Below are 24651 nucleotides of genomic sequence, written 5' to 3'. Positions count from 1 at the left end.
ATGCAGGCCTTCCATACTGAGAAGGCCAATTCATGAGCTGGCCTTCTCGGAACAAGGTAAGTATGAAGAGAAAAGGAAATCGGATTCAAAAGCGGGCGACGAAGGCGGAGCTTTATAGGTTTTTTGGGGCCCTCCTTGGTGCCTTGAACCTCAGGCGCGCAGGGGCTGGGAAATTGCTGCCTTTGGCAGGGACCACCAAGGTTTGGCTGCCTAGAATTGTGCAAGTGAATGACTGGACGTTCTTTCCACAAAATTGTGTTTTATCTGCGATGTTATCTTCATGTGAAAACAAGCTTTTGGAGTCTGTTTGTGTTTAAAGAGGAGACATTTTACTAGCGTCGCGACCACTGCAGATAAGTTGGAGAAAGACTTAGTTGTACGACAGCTGGATGTTACCTCTTGGTATCGGATAAACTTATCGCATTGGAGAAGGCTTCTTTAAAAGTTTCTTGAAGATATGATATACTGAACTCCAATGCTCAAGGGATCATTGCACAGACCATTAGAATGACAACAGTGGGCTCAATGCAGATTTCACATCACCAGTAATCTGAGCTAACATGACTGGACTTGGTCACTCCATCATGTGTTTTTACAGGAACAACTGTCACAATGAGTGAACCCGTATTCACAACAACTTACATCTTCACGCGCTTCGTCTGCGTGAAAAGGACCTGCCTTTGAATGCGCTCCAAAGGGTCCTTCTCGGTAACACTAAGAACAACCGTCGTGTGCAATTTACGATACAGACTGGCCGACTCAGAAGGACTCATGCTCCTGGCTTGACTCGAGTAAAAGGGGACTCCTGGCAACAACTGCCTAGCTAATTATGCAATTCGGAAGGCTCTGCCGTATAGCTGCGATTTGTCGGTTCGTTATATTTCCACTGGAGAACAACTACAAATTGACCCAAGTTCTCATGTGAGTCAATACTCGATATTGGCTCCTGCCTCAAAGATACAATGGCTGTCCCTTGGATGGAATACCTGTAACGAGATCCACGCTATCGCGCAAGAGTATTGAGAATACCCTTTCTCAAGAGTGTAATCTGTCTTCTTCTTCTTTATTTAGCTCTACGTATAGCAAGCAAATACCGTTCAACTATCTTGTCCCAGAATGTTGGACCTCATTCCCTCAAACTCTCTTACAGTTATCAAGAGTCTCCCAATGACAACAGCCAGCTGCTTCATGACGTCTCCACAGTGTCTAGACCCCCAGGTTCGCGACAGCGCTTTCCGCTACAACGTTTTCCCGCTCAAAATTCGAAATTTAGAAGCCCACCTACACGTGACCCGCTCCTTCCCGCTAGACTCGCTAACCACCCCCCACCAATGCAGAAGGTAGGGCTCGAAAACCCTTCTAGGAATTTGACAAGCCTCAACCCTCCGAAATTTCCACGCCTCACGACCCGACATCGACAATCGGAGCACGGTAAGCAGACAAAATGGTATGGATATATGCGCCCATTGTGATAGCGATGAGATGATTATCGCCATCATGTTTGCCAACATTCGCTGACCTGCAATTCTACAGACGATCCGGTACAACCAGAAGCTCGTCAGTAACCGTGAGCAACACCCAACCCGATGAACGATATGACACCAAAGAACACGAGGGACTGACTCCTCGAATAGATTTCCGCAAGGATTGGCAGCGCCGGGTTAAAACCCACTTCGACCAGGTATGGCGACACCCCGACGAGAAGAACGATGATTCGATTTTCCGGAAACTCTTCAAGGCGCACAAATATTAACTGTTGGAATAGGCCGGCAAGAAGTCCAGAAGACGTGTCGCTCGCAAGGCCAAGGCTGCTGCTCTTGCTCCCCGTCCTGTCGACAAGCTCCGACCCGTTGTCCGATGCCCTACCATCAAGTACAACCGTCGTGTCCGCTCCGGCCGTGGTTTCACCCTGGCTGAGCTCAAGGTATGAGAATATCCAAGTCGAAAACAAACGACTCGAAAATACGCAATTGTCCAGATCTGACTTTCTCTGCAGGAGGCCGGTATCCCCAAGGCTTTCGCTCCCACCATCGGCATTGCCGTCGACTTCCGCCGCCAGAACCTTAGCGAGGAGTCCCTTGCCGCCAACGTCGCCCGCCTCAAGGCTTACCAGGAGCGACTGATCCTCCTCCCCCGCCGATCTAACGCCCTCAAGAAGGGTGACACCAAGGCCGACGCCTCCGTCGAGAAGATCTCTCACGTCGCCGCCGCCTTCCCTATCGCCCCTACCGATATCGCCGTCAAGGAGATCTCCAAGAGCGACATGCCCTCCAACATCGAGGCTGGCGCTTACCGAACTCTCCGTGTCGCTCGTGCCAACGCCCGATACGAGGGTGCCCGCCAGAAGCGTATCCGTGATGCTGCCGAGGCTGAGACTGCCAAGAAATAAACTTGCAAAAAGGGAACAGGTGTTTGAGGGTTTTGCTCTTTATGTCATTGAGGCATGGGCACGTCGGTTCGAGGCTCTGATGAAAGGCTTGGCCTGGGTTGGAGGAAGGATACTCTAGGTCCAGCTCAAGAAATTTATTGCATGATCGCCGGCTTTGTTCTGTCATAACTCGGTCAATGGATGCATTACGTGCATATGGTGTCTCTGCTTGTTAAAAGTTACTTGTTATGATTTCAATTTGGTACAAGCTCCGCGTGATGTGACTCTATATTTTCATTTTGTGTGCATCCATCTATATGCCGATAATTTGGCTACTCATCTGCCTTTTTCCCTAACAATTCCGTTCCTTGTCTAATTAAACTTTGTAGTCGGCTCACTTGGGCTGGCTCGAGGGTTTCTCCATTCTTGACAATTTCGGTACACAGCACCAGACAATTCTCTCTATCCACCTTGGCCATGTTGGCCTGCTGCTTTGGGTCGACCTGTTGGGGTTCCAGAGCAAGTTCCTCAGGAATAGCTGGAGGAACTTCAGGCATGCCACCCTCGATTTGAGGTGTCTTGTTGTCAGATGTAGTCTTGCCAGTGATTGCAAAAGTTAAAGCATCCATGGCTCCAGATACGTCGAGTACCTTTGCAACAACCTGTGCGCCATCCTGAGATCGTGACAGAAGGGCAAAGACGAACCATGCTTCGGACCTAAGAATAGGCCACTTCTCCTGTGTAATGAGGAAAGAGAGAATTTCGGAAAGGTCGTGCTCGGCATAGAACAAACTTCTCGATTGAGTTTCTTCCTTCTCAGTGTTCCATCCCGAGAGGACTTCGTTTACGGGCGTGGTGTGGAGTACACGGCACACAGTAGCAACACTGCGGGCAGCCTCGAGTCTAGTTGGCTCCGTATCAGAACGACCAAATAGAGAGATGACATCGTGAACAGTTGTGTGATTATTGGAAGACCCCTCAACCTCCACGGTTCTAGGTGTTGTGATTCGGCGGACGTTATCAGGGGAGTTGACGAGAAGTAGGCGGAGCAAGGACACGGCAGAGAATTGAACTTGGGGAAGAGTGTCGATGTTCAATATCCGTGGTACACTGGCAGGCTCCAGCAGCTCACCCAGCACTGATTTATTCTGTGCCGGAATGGCAAGGTTTTTGAGAAAAGACAGTGCTGAATGGAGAAGCTGGGCATCGGTAACCTCAGTATCAGAGAGGATAGCCATAAGAGGAACATGGGCCTGATGCTTCTGCACGAAAGCGGTAGAAGCCTGGTCTGAACGTGAGAGGTTTCCAAGGGCCAGACAAGCCGCTGACTGTAGAATGGCATGAGGTTCCTTCAACCACTTCAGTAGAGACTGGGGCACAGAACTCTCGAGGGGGTAGAGGGCAGGGAAATAATCACTGCCAGTCAGATCCGCCAGTGTAGTGAGCAACGAAGTGCAAAGTTGGCCCAACTCCTTGGCTGTATCTTCATCATCAAGCTCTGCATCGAACTGAGTGTGTGCGATATAAAAGGCCTTGACAAACCCATCCACCTGCTTTGTCTTTAGGAGTTGTTCTTGGAAGGATTCGTTTGCGAGATAGCTGGCCGCAGTGGAAACAAGGGCCATAAAATCCTCGATGTCAGAATTATGATCAGGGCTGGTTGCGAGCTTGAGGAGAGTAGAGACTGTAGTGGGGTCTGCGATAGTCGCTTCACCATCGTGCGTGATGAGCAGAGCCAGGATCTTGCAGAAGTAGGTGATCAAAGGGCTGTAGTCAGACAGGTTAGGGGATTGAAGCAGAGCAATTAGGTGGCTGCTGAGTCTTGACTGCGATGCGAGAATTTGGGCAGGTTCTGGGAATGTTAGCATTGGAGTTTCTCATATGAGGAAAATACTTACCGTAGTCTACGAGGACATTATAAAGAACGGGAATCAGGTATGGAACAAGATTCTTATCCTGCAAATGGTTGATGAAAGAGATTATGTACTTTCCCTCGACAACACGAGCTCGGTTTGCATCCGTATCAGCACAAGAGTTTCCAGTAACGCGCAAAGCTTGTACCTTGACACCATGGCTTTGCTGTTCCTCAGAAGCCAGGATGTCAAGGAAGAATTCGAGAATGCCAGAATCTCCATATGGTAGTCTCCAAGCAACTGAAATAAGGTTAGGAAGATTTAGATATGCGGCTAGTGTAGCTTACCGTCTCGACTTCCGTCACCAAGTGCCTTGGCTGTCCCTTCTAATGTGGAAGAATCCTGTGACTTGAGAGCTTCCAGCACCGGTGAGAGTAGTTTTGTCCTTCTTGAGACAGCATCTTGAGCTTCGTTGGCTGCATCGTATGCGTCTGGTGCAACTCCGCTACCTTCACGCTGTAGCAACACAGCTACGTCTTGGGGAGTTGATGCCATGATATATCCTTTAATGGTATGTATGTGGTGATGTTGGACACTTCTAGTTGTTGTCAGTTATCCTACCCTATAAGACATGTAGGACTGTAATTTGCTTACAAAGGAGGAACAATTTTGGCAATTTGGACTTGTTCTTCTGAAAGAAAAATATCTCGAATTTTATTCGAATTTTCAAGAATATCTTGAATTGTTTTCTTCCTTCGCAGTTTGAGATGTCTCATTCAATAACTTTTATTGCGGTCAGCTAATATCTTATCCTGTTCCTGCGAGCTCCATCGCGGGGCACATTTCGGTGAAGCTCGGTGGATTGCGGTGAAACCCCCACCCTTAAGGTATTAGAAAAATTGACCACTGGAAGCATAAGACACGAAATTAGTAGGTCACTTTATTCGCCTTAGGCTATAGTTCTTAGACTACTTATTTTTATACCCTAAGACTTAGGAGGCCATTTTTCTGCTACCCAGTAACCTCACCTTGCCTGTCGGCTAAAATTCGGAAGGTCTTTGGCTGCCGGCGGTTCGGCGGGTACAAAATTCCGACCTCGGAATGATCCGCAGCCAAACCCAACTTTGCTTTGCTGGGGAAAAAGTCTCGAGCAGCGCCATCAAGATCCGATCCTCCTCCTCGTTGCGAACGAGGGCCACTTACGCTATTTCAAAGTCGCTTCCTAGCGATATACCCACCTTGATCCCTCCGACAATCGATTTCTCTTCCATCACCATAATCCTCTCACAATGGTATGATACGCACTTACACACGCGAGTCCCACCATGACATTTATGTCTCGATTCGCCGCCTTCGATAAATTCGCCCGCTAACACTTTTGGTCCCCCAGGCGCACAAGTTCGTCGTCACAGCCTTCTTGACAGGCTCTCGAATCCTCGGTCGATCCTTCGTCGCCGCTTACAAGCAAGCTCAAGCTGCTTCCGCCTACCAGCGCGCCCAGGTCAAGGCCGGCAACACCACAGGCGGTGCTTCTCTCTCCTCAGGCATGACCCTCGATGAGGCATGCAAGATCCTCAATGTCAAGCCCCCTGCCGGCGGACAGGCCAACGTCGAGGAGGTGTTGAGCCGTTACAAGCGACTGTTTGACGCCAACGAACCCCAAAAGGGTGGCAGTTTCTACCTCCAGAGCAAGATTGTGAGAGCAAAGGAACGATTCGAGCGAGAGATTGGACCTATACGGGAGAAAATGGAGGCAGAGGCCGAGATCAAAGAGGGCTTCAAGCCCAAGGTCTACAAGGACTAGTCTGACATTCCCTTATATGTTTGGGTAGTGAAAGACTGAAGGCGAAAAAAAGCGACACAACACACTTGTATGATTTGATCTTGGAGTACGACACCTTCAAGTATGTGGCCTCGTAACGGGAGTTTTGAGGAGGGTTTTCGGAGAGGGAGGGAGTTTCTCCATGTATACATGTACATCTTCACTCGATTGCGGCATGGCACGGCGTTTATTGGGTTATCGGTGGCGTGATGAGCCGCTCGAGGTTGGTTCTTAGACGAGGAAAAAAAAGATACAGAACAGACGACCTATGCTATCTTATGTTTAATACAACTGTACGATATTGAACGGAGCACTTGGGACCACTTTTTGTTATAAGTGAGATGGTGGCATGCACAGCAATGGATGGCAAGTTATGACTTTGGCGGCATGAGAGGAGAAATGATAGTTCTGCTAGCGATGTATCTCCAGACTCAACATCTTCGCAGATATTACAACCCTTCGACCGAAACGACCAACTACACCTCGCAATATCTCTGATGTCAGATCGCTGCATAGTCCAAATAATAGTGATTGGTAGAGACGGCATGGGCATGGGCTGTCCTATTGACTAATTAAAGGTCTTCTGCTACAAAGCGCCCTTTTCAAAAACCTTTGTGTGTTTTTGACGAACAACTTGGTTGGATCTGCCATGGTGAAGTCGAGATTGCTGGGACTCCAGGGGACGTTCAAGAAGTTAATTGGTATCCAATCTAGTCAACCACCGTTCCCTTTCGGCGTCGCATCGTCCGCGCCCGTTGGGAATATAACCTAACACGCGATAATATCACTGGGGGAGGGGCGCCTTAGACGATGAGGTATTCGAAAGAGTTCCAAGAGTTTGTCAGGCGACCATACGAGGCGATGAGATATACCAAACAGAAACACAACTGGATGAAACCAGACAATATCCCAAAACCTTTCAAGGAACCCGCAGAGTCCCCCCCCAAGTGATCCCAGCCCAGACGCCGTAATAATACCCGCAAGCAGGAAAAACTATGCGACAAAAGAGTCGCCAACCAAACCCTTCTCGTCAAAATATAATGCCCAACTATGCGCCTTCAACAACTTTGGCCAGGCGTCCAGAAAGTCAGGATTATACTCCAGCATCTTCACGTACTTCTTCACCTCATTATTCACCTTATTTCCCACCTCCTTCTTCACCTTCTTTTTCGCTTCCTTCACATATGTTCGTCAAAATATAATGCCAAGTCCTACATACAACTATGCACCTTCAACCGGGTCTCCCTGCTCTGGAGTCTTGACCACATTTTATCTACCCTCACTTACAAACTCTGTACCTTCAACAACTCTAAGCACCTCGAAAGAAGAATCCATGCTCCAAAGAGCAACGTATCACAGGCGTTTCTGGTTAGCCAGGACGGCGCGGATAGCAGCCCGAGCAGGGGAAGTAGTGGTCTTTTAGGAGCCCGCGGCAGCCCGTCATTGCCCCCTGTCTCGACAAGACAGTATGATTCCTTTTTGAGTAGCAAATACCCGGTGTCCAAAGGTTCGGATGATGTTGCAAGCATATGGTTCCCTTCGCGGATCGGCGATAACCTGATATGCCGCATCCTTATGTCTCTGACTCCCAAGGCGCCTGTTGGTTGGGAAATTGTAGTTGCATGTCGCACGCAATGCGGATATGGGATGGTTGAGTGTCATTTACTCTACAACGAACAAAAAGCGACAAGACAAACCCTACTACAACCTTTACTAAGAGCAAAAAATCTCGAAATAAATTAAACCACTAAGACAACGACGTGGGTATGCTGCTCCCAACTCCAACTCCAACTCCAACTACATCAGGTCTATTGTTACTCATATTATCAGATTCAGCTACCTATATATAGGCCCTATGTCCTCTGAATTGCCGTCTTTCTTTCCCTTCTCTTTATTATTATCACCCGCATTACTATCTACTACTGCAGCAACGTCGCAAATCGAAATCCCCATAGACAAGTACCGCCCTGGTACCGCCTAGCAATCCCTTTTCATATATGGTCTGGCTATCTGTATTAGAATTGTAGTAACTGGCACGTATAGGAACGAGTTCAACGGACAAACCGCTTCCTTGCTCACGTCGCCGAAGAGAAAGACAAAGCTGCCGTTCGGGATCATCATACGTTGACTCGAAAAGGTTCATGAAAGGCTTGTGTCCTACTTGCCCATGGGCATCTGTGCCATACCCGTATTGCCGAAGGCGTCAAAAATATACGCACTTGGCGATACACGGGCGGAAGCCGTCCAGGCGCGGTCAGGGCGAGTCGTGGGATTTTGAATCGGTTGGAGATTGGAACTTTATGCCTGATGACTTAAAGCGAAGGCTTTGAACGCTCTTCGTGACGGCATGGCTGACGGGAACGTACCGAGTGCCACTTCCATTATCGGTACAGACGAGAGCCCTGGCCATCTGCATTCTTTCAATGAGCTCAAGGTCTTCATCATCACCCCCTTCACTAGGTGATGAGCAAGACCCCGAGACTTGACTTTTCGCTTGACTGGCTAACTTGAGCGATGTCGTACATGCATTTTTCGATGCGTTCTTCGGGGCCAGAAACCAAGGCATGTGGATACCCTTCTAGTGGGATAAATTCAGCCAAGAATATTCGTCACGATGCTGTCCACCGTAGCGAGGTGAAAGTTAATAAAATAGTAGTGTCTCTGGACCACGCGGTAGATCTCTGTACAATTCTTGGAGTTCAAGAAGACTTGGATAAAGTCAGTGTCTGCTCAAGTTCTTTCCTATCGAGGGAGTCAAATCTGGCCCGTATCGACGCCCGGGAAGGATAAAATATTAAAGACGAAGGACGACTGGGTCAATTGGTTAAGTAAACTGAGAAGCGGAAAGTCAACCGCTCAGATCTATCAGCATCCGCTGGGCAACCCCAAGACAGAGATAACTTGGGTCACTATCGCGCCCGTGATGGCCAATCCTCGATGGACTGAACATTCTATCAGGAGAACTGAGGATTGAGATTCAAGATCGACAGGGTTTCCAGATAGAGTCGGCACAGTGGTCTGGGGACGTCTGGATAAGAGTTACCGAGCCAGATTCAAGGTCTCGAAATGTCAAACACTTCATCAGTACACACGTCAACGGCCAAGGCATCTACCATACATTAGTTAGGTCAGCTCTTGTTGACGCGCCAAAAACCGTCAGTTATGACATTCCATCTCATCTCAGCCCAGCCCCTGATTGATTTAGTTTTCCTCACCATGAAAAATTGGGGTTAATTAGTAGTTATAAGATTGCTAACATTATCATAAACTCAGCCTGTTCCCATTCTATGACTTATACTAGACCGCACTCTCTCATCGTCTCTGTCAATAATCCCTATGTTCTTACTCTTGTCCGCCGACGCAAATCCGACCGTCATTATATCCCGAAAACACAAAGATTAACGATCCCTATTCTTATCGGTGATTAAGAGACCTTTCAATCATCCACAGTTATGACCAAAAAGACAGACTCAAAGCCAACCAATCGGACGTGCACTATCCGGCCTCACTCCTAGGCCCGGCTGGCTGTATACACTCTCACTATACTGAGAAGGGCCCGGCTGGGGAGTGTTTGGCGCAAGGTTCGGGCTATTAGGCAGAGGAGTCATGATCGCCGGAGAGTAAGTAGCGCCAACAGGCCGACGGGGAATTGAAAAACGGTTCAGCGAGTTGTCGACAGGCCGAGGAGCACTGTATGGCTGCGGCGAGAGGTATGGGTTCGCAGCAGGCCGAGTCTTTGCATTCGCCGAACGGGGTGAATTAGTAGCAGGTCGACTAGTATACATATTCTTCGGCCGACTGATCTTGTCCATGGCGTGAACTTCAGGATTGCGTCCAGGTGCCCTCATCCACATCCGCATAGTCTCTCCCCATTCCCTGCTATACAGCGACTGGCCGCCAGAGGGAGTATCGGGAAGCCAATACGAACGGCGTTGACGATCGGGCGTTTGAGGTTCAGGGGTTGAAGGAGAGGCAGGAGGAGGGGCTGGAGGCAGATGTTTCCTGAAAGGATGGACGATAGTCGGCCTGGGCTTTTTGGCATGTTTCCTCTTGTAGTGCCTGTAGCTCAACCAGGAGACGACAATGAGTAAGCCTAAGAAGATGATTCCTCCTATGATGCCACCGATTATAAAGTCTGTCGTGTCCTTGGACTTTTTCTTGGGTGTCGGAGTTGCAGTTGGCTCCAGAGTTGCAATCGGCCCTGGGACTGCAGTTATTTTTGGAACAGTTGATGAGGTTACAGTTGGCTCTGAAAAGGCTGCCGATGTAGTCTTCCCTGGTATGGTACTCTGATCCTCCTCAGGATTCGGTAGAGTCCACCATACAAGAGGAGGGGATGTAGGCTTGGTAATGAAGACTGTCGTTGAGACTCTCACAGTATGGGTCTGTTTGTGAGGCAAGACAGGCTCATCCGTCTTTTCAGTGGAAGTAGCGGGTTGACGAAGTCGCGTAGACCATTCAGGAACCTCAGTTAGGAGAGGATTAGGCCACGAGAATGTGCGTCCCTCGTCTCGTGTAGGATCTATGATGATAGGTGCTTCACCCTGGGCTGGGACATGCGGAACTGTGAGGGCCCTGTCGATTCTGGAGTCATCCTTTACAGGTTTGGGATAATAACTATCAGAGAAAACATGTTAACAGACCATTTAATGAGTGATGTTTAGAACGACTTACTGTTCTTCGTCTTGCAGATCTTCACCCTGTATGTAGGGACAGTTACCGGCCACAGCCTTACCTCCGATGATGCAGTATCGGGCACTGGACAATGTCGCCATAGCGACAAGGAGGAAAACTCTTCCAAACATGGTTTCTAAAATTTGATCCTATCTTGGAAATGGTTGGAGATAGATAGATGGGTGAGATGAAGCTGTAGAATTGTTTGGGTTGAAGAGTGAAAGCTGATTCCCAGAGGACAAAGAGAACACGTTCGCGCGGGAAGAGAACCATTTTATTGTTTGTTGCGACTTGAACTCTGTCAAACAGAGTTTCTAAATAGACTCACGAACGAGGGTTGAGTGAATGCATGTTTTTTGCGTCAGTTGTTTGCTGTATTGTGGGAGTGTTTGTCACGTCACACGACTATACATAGAACAGAGATTCTGCGCAAATACGTTCAAATAGGGTCTTATTTAGAGATTTACAAGATGTATCTACAGGGGAAATGTGTTTTATCTTCACTGTTGATTGTAGGCGAGGCAAGTCAGATCACTTCTTTGAGGGAAGTTGTGATTTGGATAAGCTGGGGTTTGACATTGATGCGTGGGTCGCAATATAAGTCAAGGTTCATGAGAAAAGATTGATAATAATCTCCAAACTCAAAGTCCATGTTTTCACGCGTCAACTAAAACCTTTTCATAGCCCTAAATACAATTAATAAGCAAGTTTGACCTTGCGCTCTAGGTTCTAAAGTACCAGAAACCGTGATCCGAAGTCAAATACCATTGCCAAAACCCATTACCCTCTGCAACAAAACAAAACTCAAATCCAGTTATCGTCTCGCGCCGTACCCTTACCTTTCGGATCACTGTAATTCTGCTCTTCAGCGAACTTTGACCCCGAAGCTTCACTCGCAGTCTGTCTGACTCCCATCTCATACTCCTCATTCTCACCCTTCCAGTAGTCGGTATAGCGAGGCGGTGGACTTGCGACACTATCAAGTCTCTTGATGACTTCTGTTCTTACCACACTTTCCTGCGAATGCAACGATGGTGGCATGGGACTCGGTCGTGAGTCATCTGAGTGTGACCACCGAGAAACATCACCATTGCGGATTGTGATATTGACGTTGTTCTGACTATCTGATGGTGGAGAAGGAAGTCGACGTCTCCAGACAGCGTAAAATACTGGGACGCATAGCAGGAGTACTAGACTTATGGTACCGACTATGACGCCAACCAGCTCAACGGTGCTCAGATAGGATTTGGAGGATGGCGCAGCGGTAGATGTGGCAGGAGGAGGTGGTGGTATGGAGGTAGGAGGAGGATTGAGACTGGTTATCCAGACGGTTCTGGGTGCTTCCGGTTTGATGCTTGGGTCATGGGTTACTATTGACCCAAATTCGTGGGTGATGGTAGACAGGAGGATATCAGATACAACCCCATCGACTGGTCGGTTTGCGACAGGATTGTGAACCGTCTTTGTTACCGTCAGGGGTTCGTCGGACGTCGACATGGCGCTTGTGGATTGGGTCTCGCTGGCAGTTACTGTATCCCAACCCCCGGTAGTGTCAATGGTAGTAACTCCGATGACGGTATAGCCAGAGGACAATCCCGTTGACGTAAATGTGCGGTTATCCTCCTTTGCCTTGTCAACGTTTGGGAGGTAGTTACTCTTCTTGGCCAAGCTGTTCTTCTTCTTCTTGTCCAAGTCGGCGTTTGGAAGTAAGGGCATCATATGTTGTGTTGGGCTCTGTAGTGGTATATTGAAGTATGCATCTAAAAATGTTGTTCCAAAGAGATGTATTTTGGACTTTAAGTAGATACTGATCAAGCCAGAGATAGACTGATTCAAGGAGCTCCCCGAAATGTCAACCGTACATACGCTGTCGGTCTTTCTGGGCTGTTATTAGACTACAAGTTTCTGGATATATCCTACGGTGAACGATATGACCAACTCAACAACAACAGCTTGTACTACATCAAATAAGCTATCATGGGATCACTTATTCACTGTGATTAGACGATATCTTTGTTTTTTTCCCTCGAAAAAACTGTGTCTAATCGCATCTTGACTTAACAGTGATCGTCTAGAGTGTCGGTTAGCAGTAATCATCATACTTGCCTATTAATCAATGCCTTGATACTACTTGGATCAATATTAAACGCTTCATTTACCATAGATACAGTATTTGAATTTGCAGTTTATTCTGCCAACATTTATAAATTCTTGACTTTCGCCGTGTCTCAAATAGCCTAGCCACAGCTCCTCGTACACTCCGGTTTCAAACAGTACACGGTTTCAAGAAACACATACAGTCATACCGAGTTCTTATAGGAAAGTTCGAAAAACAACATTCTCTATACTCAGCATCTGGATATGGAGAACCACCAAGATCCGTCACTCGATGACTCGTCAGCATCGCCAACAAAAAAACAAAGCTCGTTCATACGTCGACGTGACCGGCAATCTCTACAGTACAGTTCCTTCAGGATGGACGCCAGTTGTCACCGTAGAAGGCTGGGTAAGCGTATTAACAGAGTCCGGCAAGCCAGTCACAGCTAAACGGAACCAATTGACGATCATCGAGGAGATTGCAACCACCACCACAAGCGAACAAGGACCCCTATCTGGGAGTTCCCGATCAGGTTGGGGTTGGGTGACTGAGGGTTCAACTTACACCATAGATATCCCGACTCAGAGCTCCTCGACAGCTCATACCACGACTACGAGTAAATCTGCAACAACAGGAAGCGTCACTATTCCATATAGTATAAGTCTTGAGCCTATGATTCCACCGTGGTGGAGCGAGTCGTATAAAAACACACTTACGAAAAATGTCGCTATCACGGAGTCAAGCCAAGTTACAACAACCCTTGACACTACATTGATCAGTACGACAAGCAGCACCTCATCCACTTCAAGCTCAACAATCTTACCATCCGCAACCGCGTCGGTTGCCCCAGAATCTTCTTCCCCATCCACGGGGGAGTGGGTTGGGATAATAGTTGGCTCAGTCTGCATGCTTGTACTGGTCATTATATTCATTCTTTCTTTCTACTTTCGAAGTCGACCCAAAGCACCCACCAGAGAGAATTCAAACAATATCAACATCAGGCTTGATAATGTGCAGTCTAGGAATCGGCCGCTCGCGGAAACTAATCTGGGTGCCATTCCTGAGGGATGGGATGATATAAGGCTGTGATGATGCGATAGTGAAGATGTTGGTGGTTTTATGTAGGTGTATATAGAGCATGGTTAACATGGATTTTTCGCAAATACACAGCTTGTCAATAATCGTGGCATCTGGCCGTATTGTGATTCTACAAGCCAAATGATAGTTCGCCTAGTACAGAGAGTTCGGTCATGATACACATATTCATAAGAGTTCCAAGTTGTGCTCTATTGACTTTAAGTCTTCCTCCTAACCAACCCCTTCCAGAAATCAAAACTATTCTCATCACTCTGCAACGCCCAAGTCTTTCCTATCGCCCTTCCACTAGCATCTATCTCTTCAACCTTCAACATGCCCCAATCACGCGTAATTCCCAACACACGCGCCTTCACGCCACCCTCAGCCTCAAGACTGACTTCTTGTCTCGTATGCAGCCAGTGGCGGTAGTATCGTGCCTCAAGACCGCTTGAGAAACCTTCGCGAAGGAATTGAGCGTAGATAGCTTCTATGCGTGTGAGAACACGTGCTAGTAGAGTTTCGAGATGAAGTTCTGGAGCACCCGCGGGGACGAGATCGGAGATGGACATTGTAGGACGGGAGTTCAGAGTATTGAGACCAATACCCAAGATGATTTGGTATTTTCCGTCAAAGTAGACACACTGCGAGAGCATACCGCCGACCTTGGAGTAATGTGGTTTCTCTTGTGATCGTGTAGGATCAAGCGCATCTAAGAATGTCAGTTTCATGTATGTAACACCTCGTAGGGTGACTTACAAATATCGTTGGGCCACTTTATTTTGATGGGAATTTTATCGTAGCCGCGATCATAAGACTGGACAGCCTCCACAATGGCAATAGATGCGATGTACTGAATAAACACAACAGGATGGCTCACTGCGAGATGGGCTGGGTGGTTGATGATAGTTGAAAAGATCAACATGCCTGGAGGGGCAATCCAGACGTTGGAACCGCGACCTCGACCGGCGACTTGGGTTGTGGCTGAGACGGTAAATCCGCTTGGAAGTTTCGGCATGAGCTTTGGGTTTCTGATACACGTTAGAGTCAGGTGTCGTATAAGTGGTGCAAGGTGTTGACATACTTCTCCAGCATGGTGTTTGTACTAGTCACCACTTCACCATACATGAGTAGATCACCCCAGGCCCTGGCCGTCGGCTCAATTTGTCGATATCGCTTTAGACTTGAGAAGAATAGACCATGGTTAAAGTGCGGTGTAAGCTTGGGATGAGGAAGGCCCTTTTCATGAGGGACGATCTTCTTGGTGATCTTGCTGTAGTCAATACTACCATTCTCTGAGATACTGGCTTCGGTTGTATCAGGTAGAGATTGTTGAAGACCTTCAAGATTCCAGATCGTCTCCTCATTCTGGATATGGAAGTTATCCGTCTCGGCTCGGATCCACTCCTCGCCGTCTTCTTTATTGATGATGTCGCTCCAGTCGGATAGTAACTCAGATACACCTGTGTCGGAAATGGAGGAGAGGTGAAGTCTGGATAGAGATGGTACTCCGTTGTCGTGGGAGCTGACTTCGAGGCCGAGTTTTGTTAGACAGCCCTTGAGGAAAGTAGCTCTGTCTTTGTCGGCGGCTGCGAGTTGACTGATTAGCTCGTCGTAGTCGGGAAGACTTGGCTGGGAGTTCAAATTGCTTGCAGCAAACCTAAAAATGTTAGAATTCGTTGGCGACATATGCAGCGAGGAATGTATACTCTGGATGAGGTCCAGTAAGTAAGGCTTTGCCATCGCCAACCGTGCAGAGGACAACGGCTGCTTTGCCATCGCCACCATCAACATCGATCTCCTCATCATATGTAGCCAATACCTCAACCTTCCTATCCTTGACCGAAGCAGCATCAACAAAGACACCACCTCCGTTGTAGTAGGAGATAATCTCAGAAGCCACCTCTTGCTCAAAAGCATCCTTCGGCACACTCAAACGCACCGCCCTAGCTCCTCTTTCACTTTTGTACTCAAAGCCTTTAAAGGCACCACCTCGACAAGTCCCCGGGAAGAAGCCTAGCTCTCTCCTCCCAATGACTTCCATAGGCTTATTCCCAACTTCGAATTCACACCTCTGGGTTCCGTAGTAACCACCTGCGCAGAAGCCCAGGTACGAGCCACCTCGACGGACATAATCGCCGATACGACGGTTCCCCTCACCATTCAGGGCCTGACAGTAGCCAAGATCGCCGCCACCAGGAAACACGAGAAGAGCACATGTCGCCTGCCAGGGTTCCTTGAGGATGATCGTCTCGGTGATTGGGATGACAGCATAGTTTGGACCAAGAAGACGACGAAGGGACCAGATACAATGCTTGACTGACTCGACGGTTGTACCGAGGCCTTGAGTGAGTCAGTGAGGGGTTTTCATAGTTGATACTAATAACAAGAAGTCGAACCTGTATAAACAAGAACATTCAATTTAGCCGGGGCCATAATGTGAGATTTGCGGTGTTTCCGAGATATTTTTGTTGTAAGTTGTCACTTGACTTTGCTGAGATGAGAATCGCCTCAACTAAAATCTCCGCCTTCTCTTCGAACCACCTTTTCCTTATACTTGACACAACACAAAACGATCAATCTCAACTTCCACCTTCTTTTTGTTAAACACGACAATAAAAAATGAGTAAAGAAGAGAGTAACGCGCAACAAAGCGCAAATGCCGAAGACGATGATGAGCCAGATGAGTGGTGAGTTTTATTCTTTTCCCCGAAAGCCGAGGCCTTTGCTAACCGCTCGATTGAAGGGACAAGCGGATTTTCAGCACCGGATGTGCAGGTTAGTTCAGTTGCATAACATAGAGTGGAAAGAAGAGTCAAAATATAGTCACGGTTCAAGACGGTGACTATCTAACCTTTTGTCTTGTCTCGTCTCTGTTTTGTTGGGGAATTAAATTGCTAATGTTGACTGACTTTGACTTAGATGAGAATGCGAAAATGACGGATTGTTATTTTGAAAAGAAAGATTGGCGCGCATGCACAGCAGAAGTAAGTTTACTCAATATCATCTTTATGCATTTACCTTCCTTCAATCTATACGGAGTCCTTTTTCATGGTGGCTGTTCTGACAAGATTGTAGATGGCGGCATTCAAACAGTGCTGGAAAGCTCACAACAATGATGAACGCACATCCACAAAGGACAACTAAAGTATCATGAATTGGATTGTGGTATTATATCAAACTCTGTATAATTACTGTATCAATATGTATTTTGAGAACTTAGACTCTCATGCTTCTCATCATCATCAATAAAGACATCATGACTCTTCATATCTATCGTCACACTGTCTCCACCCGCCGGACAATCTATCCACCCGTCATATCTCAAATTAGGTAGTTATTCACAAGAGCTTCATCCAAGCTCCCACCAAGCTACTCCAAAACCCATCACAACACCACAATTCCACAATGTTTGCCTCTCGTAGAGCATTCTTCGTCGCCAGAAGGCAAATCCCTTTTACCTGCAATCGCTCAATCGTCCCCGCTCTACGATCCTACTCCGCCGACGCAGATGTTACCCTACAAAACCCTTCTCAGGATGTCACAGAAGTGAACCAAGAAGATGTCATCACAAAACCAAAATACGCACGCTCTACCACCACCGCCGCCAAACCAGCGACTGCCACAAAGCCAGCTTCCGTAAGAGCTACCGCCGCCAAGCCTACTGCTCCCGCTGCTACCAGAACAACTACGACGGCGAGTTTTCCTCCCAGATCCGCTAGCAAGCTTGCGAACTTCCACACGCCTGTTTCTACATCCAAGAGCACATTGAGCGAGTCTAGCGAGACGGATGTCGAGAGCACACATGATATTAATTGGGAGACGAGCTGGTTTGGTCTCGGAGTCAAGCCTGTCACTGTTGAGCAGAGCGAGGTTCTCTCAAGACCCATTGATGTGGAGGACGTCGAGGTTAAGCCTGATGGAATTGTCTATCTGCCTGAAGTGAAGTACCGAAGACGCTTGAATGAGGCTTTTGGACCTATGGGATGGGGTATGGTTCATCGTGGGGACGTTGTCGTGGGACAGAATATCGTCACGCGAGAGTATGCCCTCATTGTTAACGGCCGGTACGTCCAGCATTCCCGGACATTTTAAATTCTGCAGCAACTAACGCACAACAGAATCGTCTCTCAATCTCAAGGTGTAAACAACTTTTTCAGCCCCGAGGGCGTCCCCGCCGCTATCGAGGGTGCCAAGTCCAACGCTCTGATGCGTTGCTGCAAGGATCTTGGTATCGCCTCCGAACTCTGGGATCCCGTATTTATTCGCTGGTTCCGAAAGAACTTTATGGAGGAGCGATGGGTTGAGCACGCGACTACCAAGAAGAAGAGGACATTCTGGTACAAGAAGGGTCTTGCTGAGGCAGTGTACCCTTACAAGCTTGTCTAAGCATCTTTATCAAATCTCCCCTTATACCTACACTCTTGCGTTTCGATTTAAACGGCAAAAATATGATGTACAATATGGTTATGTATGGCTTGGTAACGGAAGTACCAAATAAATACGGCATGGGCGAATGGAGCAATACTGTAATGACTCGAGGAAATGAATGGACCAAACGGAGGTCGAGAAGCATGGAGATACGTACACCAAACTTGTCGTCTATAGATATACATATCCATGGATGAAGAAGTTATTCTCCTTGAATATCACCAGAGGCCCATATCAAGAAGAAAACACTACGTCTAATGAGACCCAAACTCCTTCAAAACCCACTTTCCAGAACGGAGTTTCTACCTTTCTCTTCCAGATGAGCTTGCGCCTCCTTGTGCGGCATCACCACCCCAGCTCCAAGGAACCCACGAGCCTGATGTAGTCCTAGTACCAGCTCCCACGTTCCTCCGACGTGCCTGACGGTCATCATCCGAACTAGTATCAGCATCAATCCTCTCAAAATCCGTCTCGCTGCGACTCTTGCTGATACCGCTCCATCCGCTCAACCCACTAGGTGGTCGCTGGGTAGGTTCTTCGTCATCGTTGTTGGCGTTGCTATCGTAGCCTCCATACGCCATGGGATCGCGGCGAGGGCCTGTGTTTGCTTGAGCGCGCTGGGCGTCGGAGCGAAGATCCTGTGCTTCGCGATCGAGTGCCGAGAGAAGAACGTTTAGACGGTCGCGCTGAGTGGAAATAAAGTCCATCCTGGCTCCAGACTCGCGCAGATGCGGGGGAATCAACGCCTGGGGGTTGGTAGGTTCTCCACCCACTGTCCTGGTACCAGCTGACTGAGCACCCGCGTTGGTAGCAGCTGCTACAGCGCTGGAAAGCAGACTGTAAAAGTCGGTACCTGTACTGCCGCTGTTGTTGCCGGCCCATCGCGCGGATGGAACGTTGAAGCGCGAGAGAAGCGACTGCGTGTAACCCTGGTTTGTCTCGGGAGGAGGCGACTCGGGTTCGGAGGGTGGCAGACCGAGGACCTTGATTTTGAACTGCTCGATGGCGAGCTTGAGGTATGATATTCCGGCAGCAGTCAAGCGCTCATGTGCGCTCGCGATGAAGTCGTCAATCTGCGTCTCGTTCTTTTCAAGGTACGGGTGGACGTATTCCTCATACAGGAGTCGGGCGCCTTGCGTTTGGGGGAGGATGAGGTAGAGGAGGAAAAGCAAACGAAAGTATCCATAGAAGGGGATCCTGGGTGTGTTAGTTTAGAATGAACTTTGTGGGAGATTGGTTATACTGACCATGAAATAATAAACCAGACCCAAGACTCAACGAGGAGACAACAGCTGAGGACAACCCAGTACATCAACCATGGTGTCAACTGGGTAGGATCATGTGTTTTGAGCGCTTTATAAGATGCGAATATGGGAAACAGAAACGAAGCAACAGAACTATTCGAGATAGACAGTCAGTGAATTGAATACATTATGGAGAGTCGCGATAATGACGTCTCATGACAAAGCTTAAACTTACGATAAGAGCATAGGGAAAAGGTCAAACATGGCTGCAAACGTCTCGAAGACAAGAAGCCCTCGTAGAAAGAGAAGATAGGTATTCGAGTGGAAGAGAGGGGAAAATGAGACCGACGAAGAGAGTTATTTGTCAGTCAGTAGGTGTAATCATTGAAGATCTATTGAGGTAGAGTAGGAGCTGAGATGGAGACGGGGCGGGTGAAGTGGGCGCCGAAACTCCCGTAACCTAGCGGGGGCGGGGCACGTTAGATAGGAACCCCACTGGAGCTACAGTGCAGAATGATTAGAGATGATGATCAGCTGAAGAGAATCTAGGACTCGTGACAAAGTCGAGTGAGTATTTGTGACTCGAGTATGCGACTTTTTAAATATATGCCCAACAATGAACACGTAACTAACTGTCTATCAATTATCGTTTTCAACTGTTGAATATTTTACGTCATGACTGCAAGCCTCAAGTTAAACCTTCAAGACAAGTGTCTGTATATCTGTGGACGATAACTGCTTTACCTTTGTAGGCACCAATATTCGTAGAGTATTATGTACTCGAAAAATAGGGTTGTTTGCAAAGACGGGCAGAATGTCAAGCCGCAATCATCGCTCCCTGACAAGAGAGATTACGCGCATAGTCAAATGACTCAACCAAGACATCTTGGCAGCACGAAAACAACAGAAACGAAATAAGGAATAATACACAAGAAAAACGAGATGATAAAAAAAGATTAGAGTAGAGAGAGGACCGTGGTTTCTTTATCTTATCATATTATTCCGTAGAAACGGAGCCCGATGTTCGTTTTTTTCCTCCGGTTCCGCTCCGGGCCAAGCCCGATTCCCGACTTCACTAACACGAAAGACCGAATTTGGGAACGGGGCCCGGAAATATTTGAGATCTCCAACATGGAGATGAGCCTAAAACACAAAAAGGAGGCTTAGATCTCGGTAGAATTAATCCTTCGGTCGACCGGGACCTGATTGATAAGGCTGAATCTGAATAGAGAGAGTATGTGTACGTCAGCTGTCGGTTCGATAAGACTCTGCCTGCGGTTAGATAGTGCTCTTAGATAGACAGACAGCCACTTCAAAGACTCTAGAGGGTAGCTACTGTAACCATCATATTCGATAAACAACAACTATTCGTCAATCTACACGTCATATCGTCCCATTTAACCATAATTCCAATACTATCAGATCTATCAAATTCCAATAAATAGCAACTTAAACTCAGCCTCATTCCCGCGGACGCCCGAGCCCGGCTGCAAGACCCACACCGAAAACTTCGAAACTCTCCGTGTAGGCGATAGCTGAAAGATTCTTACATTTTGGGTATCCACTGCTGTGTCAAAATATAGGAAAATAACCTGTAAAGAGGCTGATAGCGTGGTTTGACGTATGTATGTGGATTACTAGCGCCGGGGCTGGGGATCTTGTTCCTTCCCGACGGGTCAACATACAAATCTTGGAAAGCCAATTCTTGTTAAGAAGGGCGGATAGCCACTAGATATAAAGTCTTTATAGAAACGATAATATCTTTCTTTGAACAGTACACAATACGACAGCACAGCTCTCCTACAGCGACCATCGAAACATATAACAACAAGACTACCTACAAAGAGCAAACAACATAGACGACATCCACCACAAAGCTTAGCAACTAACCTCTGAACCCCTTCAACCGACACATCCGCCAAAATGAGTGATATGTCAACGCTGCCCAACGGCCTCATCACATTCGGCCCTCAAGCCAACTGTACCCTCGACACATGTCCCCTTGAAGCGAGCATCCTACGATACCAACCCAGCATTCCCGCCAATGCCGTCTTCACAGGCGTGTTTGCGTTGTCATTGATAATCCATGCCTTTCAGGGCATCAAGATGAAGACGTGGGGCTTCATGTCGAGTATGATATCTGGATGTATTCTCGAGATCATCGGATACGTTGGCCGTTTCATCATTAACGATAATCCTTTTGACTTTAACGGTTTTCTAATGCAAATTAGTATGTTGTCTTGCTGAGATGGATGGGAAACTGTACTAACACGTTGTAGTTTGCATTACCGTGGCGCCCGTCTTCTTCTCTGCAGCCATTTATGTTCTCTTGTCCCAAGTGTAAGTCGAGACACTCTGGTCCAAACAGCTCAGGGCTGCTTCCTCTCTTGTTATGACCATCTAACACTGTTTAGTATCAACCACGTTGACCCAAGCATCTCCCGAGTCCCTCCCAAGTACTTCTATTGGGTCTTCATTCCCTCCGACATCATCTCCCTCGTCCTCCAAGCCGTTGGCGGTGCTCTCTCATGTGTCGCTTCAACCCACGAAGACGTCAAGACCGGCGAGGACATTTCGCTGGCCGGCCTGATCTTCCAAGTCGTCACCCTTATCTGCTTCTGTACCTTGTTTATCGACTACGTCGTCAGGGCATTCAAGTCGCCCGCTCGCAGCCGTCTCAACAAGAAAATGATGACATTCCTTGCCTTCCTCTTTCTTTCGACAATCTTTATCCTCATTCGATGCGCTTACCGTATTGCTGAGCTCGGTCAGGGGTACTTTAGTGCTCTCTTCCGAGACGAGGGTCTTTACATCGGTCTCGAATCTTGGTAAGTTTCCATCGTCGGTTGTTGCGAAAGACCACTTCCTAACTGTCTCTAGCATGATGTGCATTGCTGTTCTTCTTCTGAATGCCGGCCATCCCGGATATGCTTTCACCCAGAGCCAGGAAGATGTGAGAGAGAAGAATCAGGAGCAAGATCAAGACTTGGCTTAATCATCCATATCTGGATCTGCTGAGGACCCAGAGCCGTGATTGTTCTTGATCATTGCTCTTTTTGCTTAGTATGTGATGACTGTGGTCACACAGGGAATCGTTTGAGAGTTGGTCTTTATTTCTTTTGTTTGAAGCGTTAGATAGGGTAACTGCAAGGCGTCACGGTGGTTCTTATTTTCCCTAAAAACGTCATATATTGTTTATAAAATAAAACTTACTATATCGAAACTGTTATAAAATGCTAATGATATCCACTCTGATTACCGAAAAGTCTTTGGCAAGGTCATCCCGTACTCGGATCAGATATAGGGCTCAAGTGACTTCGCTTACCGAGATCCATACCTTCGTAACGAATTGACAACGATTAAAAAGCCGTATCATACGGAGTAGACGGACCACATATGGTCAGGTCAGACCGAAGCGAATCCGAACAAGACGGCCATTCACCTCACTGAAGTTCGCTCGGAATCTTGCTGTTCATGTGAACGCCGAACCATAACAGGGCCATAATTTGCCGAGAGTTTCTTGTTATCATATGCTTTTTCACATGATGAGTCAAGATGTGATAGTTCAATCGACATCTGGATTTGCGTTGAACTCTCATTTGCATGTGCAATGTATATCACGGTAGTATATCCGTACGAGACCGTGATTGAGATTGGCCCTCATCAGTCAGCGCACTGGCTCCTAAATCATATGCCGAACCCTATTAGGTTCGCCGTTGCGACAGTGCCGGAGGCCACCGTTTCCCTAGCATAGGCGCAGATGGGAGCACAGCTGCCGGCGATCTCGGCTACGATGATCGGGTGACAGAAACTTGACAGCTGGACCCTGCGCTCTTGTCAAAAGTTCGCCGTCGTCAGCTAACACTCAGAGCCAGCAAAATCCGGCGTGTTGTATGTGTCTTCGACCAAGTACTGAAATCGATGCCGGCGGCATCACAATGCTACCCCGTTGCTTCGTGAAGCCTTCGGCGATTCTTGAAATGATATCAAATTGACAGAGATCCCCAAATCCTTGGAACCAGACCCAACAGCAGGGCGCCGGCCCATATACTGAATTCGTGTATTGTGTCGTCCAACCTTGTTCTGTTTTGCCTTGTGTCGCGTGTTGAAACAGTCCAAGTTCTCAAACCTTCATCGGAATATTTGCTTCTGTTATCCACCAACCCCGCGTGAGTGGATAATCTTGGAAATGAGACGGAACGATTAACCTTTTGAGTAATTGACGGAGTCATTCAACACCAGATCCGAGTAAGGTGTGGATCTTGATTAAGAGAATTTACCACCCACCACGTGTCGGCCCTAACCATGAATGGAACTGCATCGCGATGTCAGATGGGCCATTGCAGAGTATGGTATGGATGTTTGCTGTTATGCGGAGATTATGGTCGTCTGGTCGTGTAAGTTTGTGCAGGGGTCAGGGGAAAGATGGCCTGGGATCCCAGGCTGGGGTCGGAACAGAAGGCAAACAAAAACCTATTCAACATGACGCAGATGACCGAGGAGAAGAAATTATAGTGTTGCAGATGATTCGAGGGTATGCTTGATTCCAGCAATAGACGGCTTCCGGTGTGGCGGAGGGACAACTAGAGTCAATAGACTTGCGCAAATTTCTAAGAAGAAATTAGCTTGTAAGATAGGGAACAATGACGAGTAACTTACGCTGAACAATGTAGTTAGTATAAATGAGCTCCGTCAGCCATATTCTAGGATATGTGATGTGTCTGCGTGGAAAATTCCATGATGATTCCATAACTACCGCACGGGCGGCCAGTTCCAGGGTCAACAATAATATCACCGCTACCACCGCAGACAGAATGTAATCAAGTTCCATCAGCAATTAAATCACCACGAGGAATTGGTGAGAGCACGGTAACATAGTGGCAGCCAGCAAGGCTGCAAATGAGGCGCCTAGACGGATAGGGCTCCAAGATTGAATGTCATCATGTCGGTTATTGGCGAGGCGAGCCGGTCCCAGCGAGTTGGGTAAGCAACCGGGGTCTCAGCTCTATTCTTTGAGTGATGATCATCGTGAAGGAAGAGCCGGTAGCTCGTGAATTGGGATCGCCTAGGCCAATCTGAGTTATCAG

General features: G+C 47.7%; 12 protein-coding genes across 12 annotated transcripts; 7 read left to right on the top strand and 5 right to left on the bottom strand.

The window, feature by feature from the left end:
* Positions 1–1287: 1287 nt before the first annotated feature.
* EDB82DRAFT_495061 (ribosomal protein L13e) lies at positions 1288–2627 on the top strand. Its single transcript, XM_065608502.1, has 5 exons — positions 1288–1447; positions 1534–1567; positions 1635–1681; positions 1766–1924; positions 1997–2627. The coding sequence occupies exons 1-5, from the start codon at positions 1445–1447 to the stop codon at positions 2387–2389; spliced, it is 636 nt and encodes a 211-aa protein (XP_065464523.1). The 5' UTR covers positions 1288–1444; the 3' UTR covers positions 2390–2627.
* On the bottom strand, positions 2628–5206 carry EDB82DRAFT_495056 (armadillo-type protein). The gene is made up of 4 exons (XM_065608501.1): positions 4876–5206; positions 4569–4819; positions 4267–4521; positions 2628–4220 (listed from the first exon to the last, which is right to left on the bottom strand). Exons 1-4 carry the CDS (start codon positions 4995–4997, stop codon positions 2701–2703), a joined length of 2148 nt encoding a protein of 715 aa, XP_065464522.1. The 5' UTR covers positions 4998–5206; the 3' UTR covers positions 2628–2700.
* EDB82DRAFT_126690 (mitochondrial import inner membrane translocase subunit TIM16) lies at positions 5193–6170 on the top strand. Its single transcript, XM_025733277.2, has 2 exons — positions 5193–5513; positions 5612–6170. The coding sequence occupies exons 1-2, from the start codon at positions 5511–5513 to the stop codon at positions 6023–6025; spliced, it is 417 nt and encodes a 138-aa protein (XP_025584199.1). The 5' UTR covers positions 5193–5510; the 3' UTR covers positions 6026–6170.
* Positions 6171–6845: 675 nt separating this feature from the next.
* On the top strand, positions 6846–8075 carry EDB82DRAFT_126810 (uncharacterized protein). The gene is made up of 2 exons (XM_065607032.1): positions 6846–7807; positions 7874–8075. Exon 1 carries the CDS (start codon positions 7094–7096, stop codon positions 7784–7786), a length of 693 nt encoding a protein of 230 aa, XP_065464521.1. The 5' UTR covers positions 6846–7093; the 3' UTR covers positions 7787–7807; positions 7874–8075.
* A 1352-nt stretch (positions 8076–9427) lies between these two features.
* Positions 9428–10848, bottom strand: EDB82DRAFT_553959 (uncharacterized protein; the record flags this gene model as incomplete). The annotated part of the gene is made up of 2 exons (XM_025733275.2): positions 9428–10660; positions 10718–10848. The coding sequence occupies 2 exons, from the start codon at positions 10846–10848 to the stop codon at positions 9514–9516; spliced, it is 1278 nt and encodes a 425-aa protein (XP_025584198.1). The 3' UTR covers positions 9428–9513.
* A 547-nt stretch (positions 10849–11395) lies between these two features.
* EDB82DRAFT_553956 (uncharacterized protein) lies at positions 11396–12445 on the bottom strand (the record flags this gene model as incomplete). Its single annotated transcript, XM_025733274.2, has 2 exons — positions 11557–12445; positions 11396–11403 (listed from the first exon to the last, which is right to left on the bottom strand). The coding sequence occupies exons 1-2, from the start codon at positions 12434–12436 to the stop codon at positions 11396–11398; spliced, it is 888 nt and encodes a 295-aa protein (XP_025584197.2). The 5' UTR covers positions 12437–12445.
* A 661-nt stretch (positions 12446–13106) lies between these two features.
* On the top strand, positions 13107–13904 carry EDB82DRAFT_473864 (uncharacterized protein; the record flags this gene model as incomplete). The annotated part of the gene is made up of 1 exon (XM_065608011.1): positions 13107–13904. The coding sequence occupies one exon, from the start codon at positions 13107–13109 to the stop codon at positions 13902–13904; it is 798 nt and encodes a 265-aa protein (XP_065464520.1).
* An 82-nt stretch (positions 13905–13986) lies between these two features.
* Positions 13987–16657, bottom strand: EDB82DRAFT_495052 (biotin-protein ligase). The gene is made up of 5 exons (XM_025733273.2): positions 16289–16657; positions 15599–16232; positions 14974–15549; positions 14649–14920; positions 13987–14601 (listed from the first exon to the last, which is right to left on the bottom strand). The coding sequence occupies exons 1-5, from the start codon at positions 16323–16325 to the stop codon at positions 14111–14113; spliced, it is 2010 nt and encodes a 669-aa protein (XP_025584196.1). The 5' UTR covers positions 16326–16657; the 3' UTR covers positions 13987–14110.
* On the top strand, positions 16512–17036 carry EDB82DRAFT_523151 (uncharacterized protein; the record flags this gene model as incomplete). Its single annotated transcript, XM_065609106.1, has 4 exons — positions 16512–16579; positions 16636–16667; positions 16812–16876; positions 16968–17036. The coding sequence occupies 4 exons, from the start codon at positions 16512–16514 to the stop codon at positions 17034–17036; spliced, it is 234 nt and encodes a 77-aa protein (XP_065464519.1).
* A 147-nt stretch (positions 17037–17183) lies between these two features.
* EDB82DRAFT_126321 (mitochondrial genome maintenance MGM101-domain-containing protein) lies at positions 17184–18450 on the top strand. The gene is made up of 2 exons (XM_065607031.1): positions 17184–17956; positions 18011–18450. The coding sequence occupies exons 1-2, from the start codon at positions 17298–17300 to the stop codon at positions 18276–18278; spliced, it is 927 nt and encodes a 308-aa protein (XP_065464518.1). The 5' UTR covers positions 17184–17297; the 3' UTR covers positions 18279–18450.
* A 172-nt stretch (positions 18451–18622) lies between these two features.
* On the bottom strand, positions 18623–19828 carry EDB82DRAFT_523149 (TB2/DP1, HVA22 family-domain-containing protein; the record flags this gene model as incomplete). Its single annotated transcript, XM_025733271.1, has 3 exons — positions 18623–19517; positions 19568–19717; positions 19800–19828. 3 exons carry the CDS (start codon positions 19826–19828, stop codon positions 18623–18625), a joined length of 1074 nt encoding a protein of 357 aa, XP_025584194.1.
* A 1659-nt stretch (positions 19829–21487) lies between these two features.
* EDB82DRAFT_523148 (RTA1 like protein-domain-containing protein) lies at positions 21488–22559 on the top strand (the record flags this gene model as incomplete). The annotated part of the gene is made up of 4 exons (XM_025733270.1): positions 21488–21794; positions 21844–21904; positions 21979–22392; positions 22445–22559. 4 exons carry the CDS (start codon positions 21488–21490, stop codon positions 22557–22559), a joined length of 897 nt encoding a protein of 298 aa, XP_025584193.1.
* Positions 22560–24651: the final 2092 nt, after the last annotated feature.

Source organism: Fusarium venenatum, assembly GCF_020744135.1.
Source record: "Fusarium venenatum strain MPI-CAGE-CH-0201 chromosome Unknown EDB82scaffold_2, whole genome shotgun sequence".
Classification (NCBI taxonomy): domain Eukaryota; kingdom Fungi; phylum Ascomycota; class Sordariomycetes; order Hypocreales; family Nectriaceae; genus Fusarium; species Fusarium venenatum.
Note: the sequence above shows the minus strand (reverse complement) of the source record. Positions and strands in the feature narration are given on the sequence as shown.

Excerpts from the sequence above, each read along its gene's own strand:
- EDB82DRAFT_495052 (XM_025733273.2), bottom strand. The coding sequence starts at position 16,325 with ATGGCCCCGGCTAAATTGAATGTTCTTGTTTATACAG. Across the intron at positions 14,921-14,973 it reads ACAAACACCATGCTGGAGAA|AAACCCAAAGCTCATGCCGA; the intron begins GTATGTCAACAC and ends AACGTGTATCAG. Across the intron at positions 14,602-14,648 it reads AAAGTGGCCCAACGATATTT|ATGCGCTTGATCCTACACGA; the intron begins GTAAGTCACCCT and ends TGACATTCTTAG.
- EDB82DRAFT_126321 (XM_065607031.1), top strand. The coding sequence starts at position 17,298 with ATGTTTGCCTCTCGTAGAGCATTCTTCGTCGCCAGAAGGCAAATCCCT. Across the intron at positions 17,957-18,010 it reads GCCCTCATTGTTAACGGCCG|AATCGTCTCTCAATCTCAAG; the intron begins GTACGTCCAGCA and ends AACGCACAACAG.
- EDB82DRAFT_126810 (XM_065607032.1), top strand. The coding sequence starts at position 7,094 with ATGCGCCTTCAACAACTTTGGCCAGGCGTCCAGAAAGTCAGGATTATA.
- EDB82DRAFT_495056 (XM_065608501.1), bottom strand. The coding sequence starts at position 4,997 with ATGAGACATCTCAAACTGCGAAGGAAGAAAACAATTCAAGATATTCTT. Across the intron at positions 4,522-4,568 it reads TGGTGACGGAAGTCGAGACG|TTGCTTGGAGACTACCATAT; the intron begins GTAAGCTACACT and ends ACCTTATTTCAG. Across the intron at positions 4,221-4,266 it reads TAATGTCCTCGTAGACTACG|AACCTGCCCAAATTCTCGCA; the intron begins GTAAGTATTTTC and ends TAACATTCCCAG.
- EDB82DRAFT_495061 (XM_065608502.1), top strand. Across the intron at positions 1,568-1,634 it reads CCAGAAGCTCGTCAGTAACC|ATTTCCGCAAGGATTGGCAG; the intron begins GTGAGCAACACC and ends CTCCTCGAATAG. Across the intron at positions 1,682-1,765 it reads TTAAAACCCACTTCGACCAG|GCCGGCAAGAAGTCCAGAAG; the intron begins GTATGGCGACAC and ends CTGTTGGAATAG.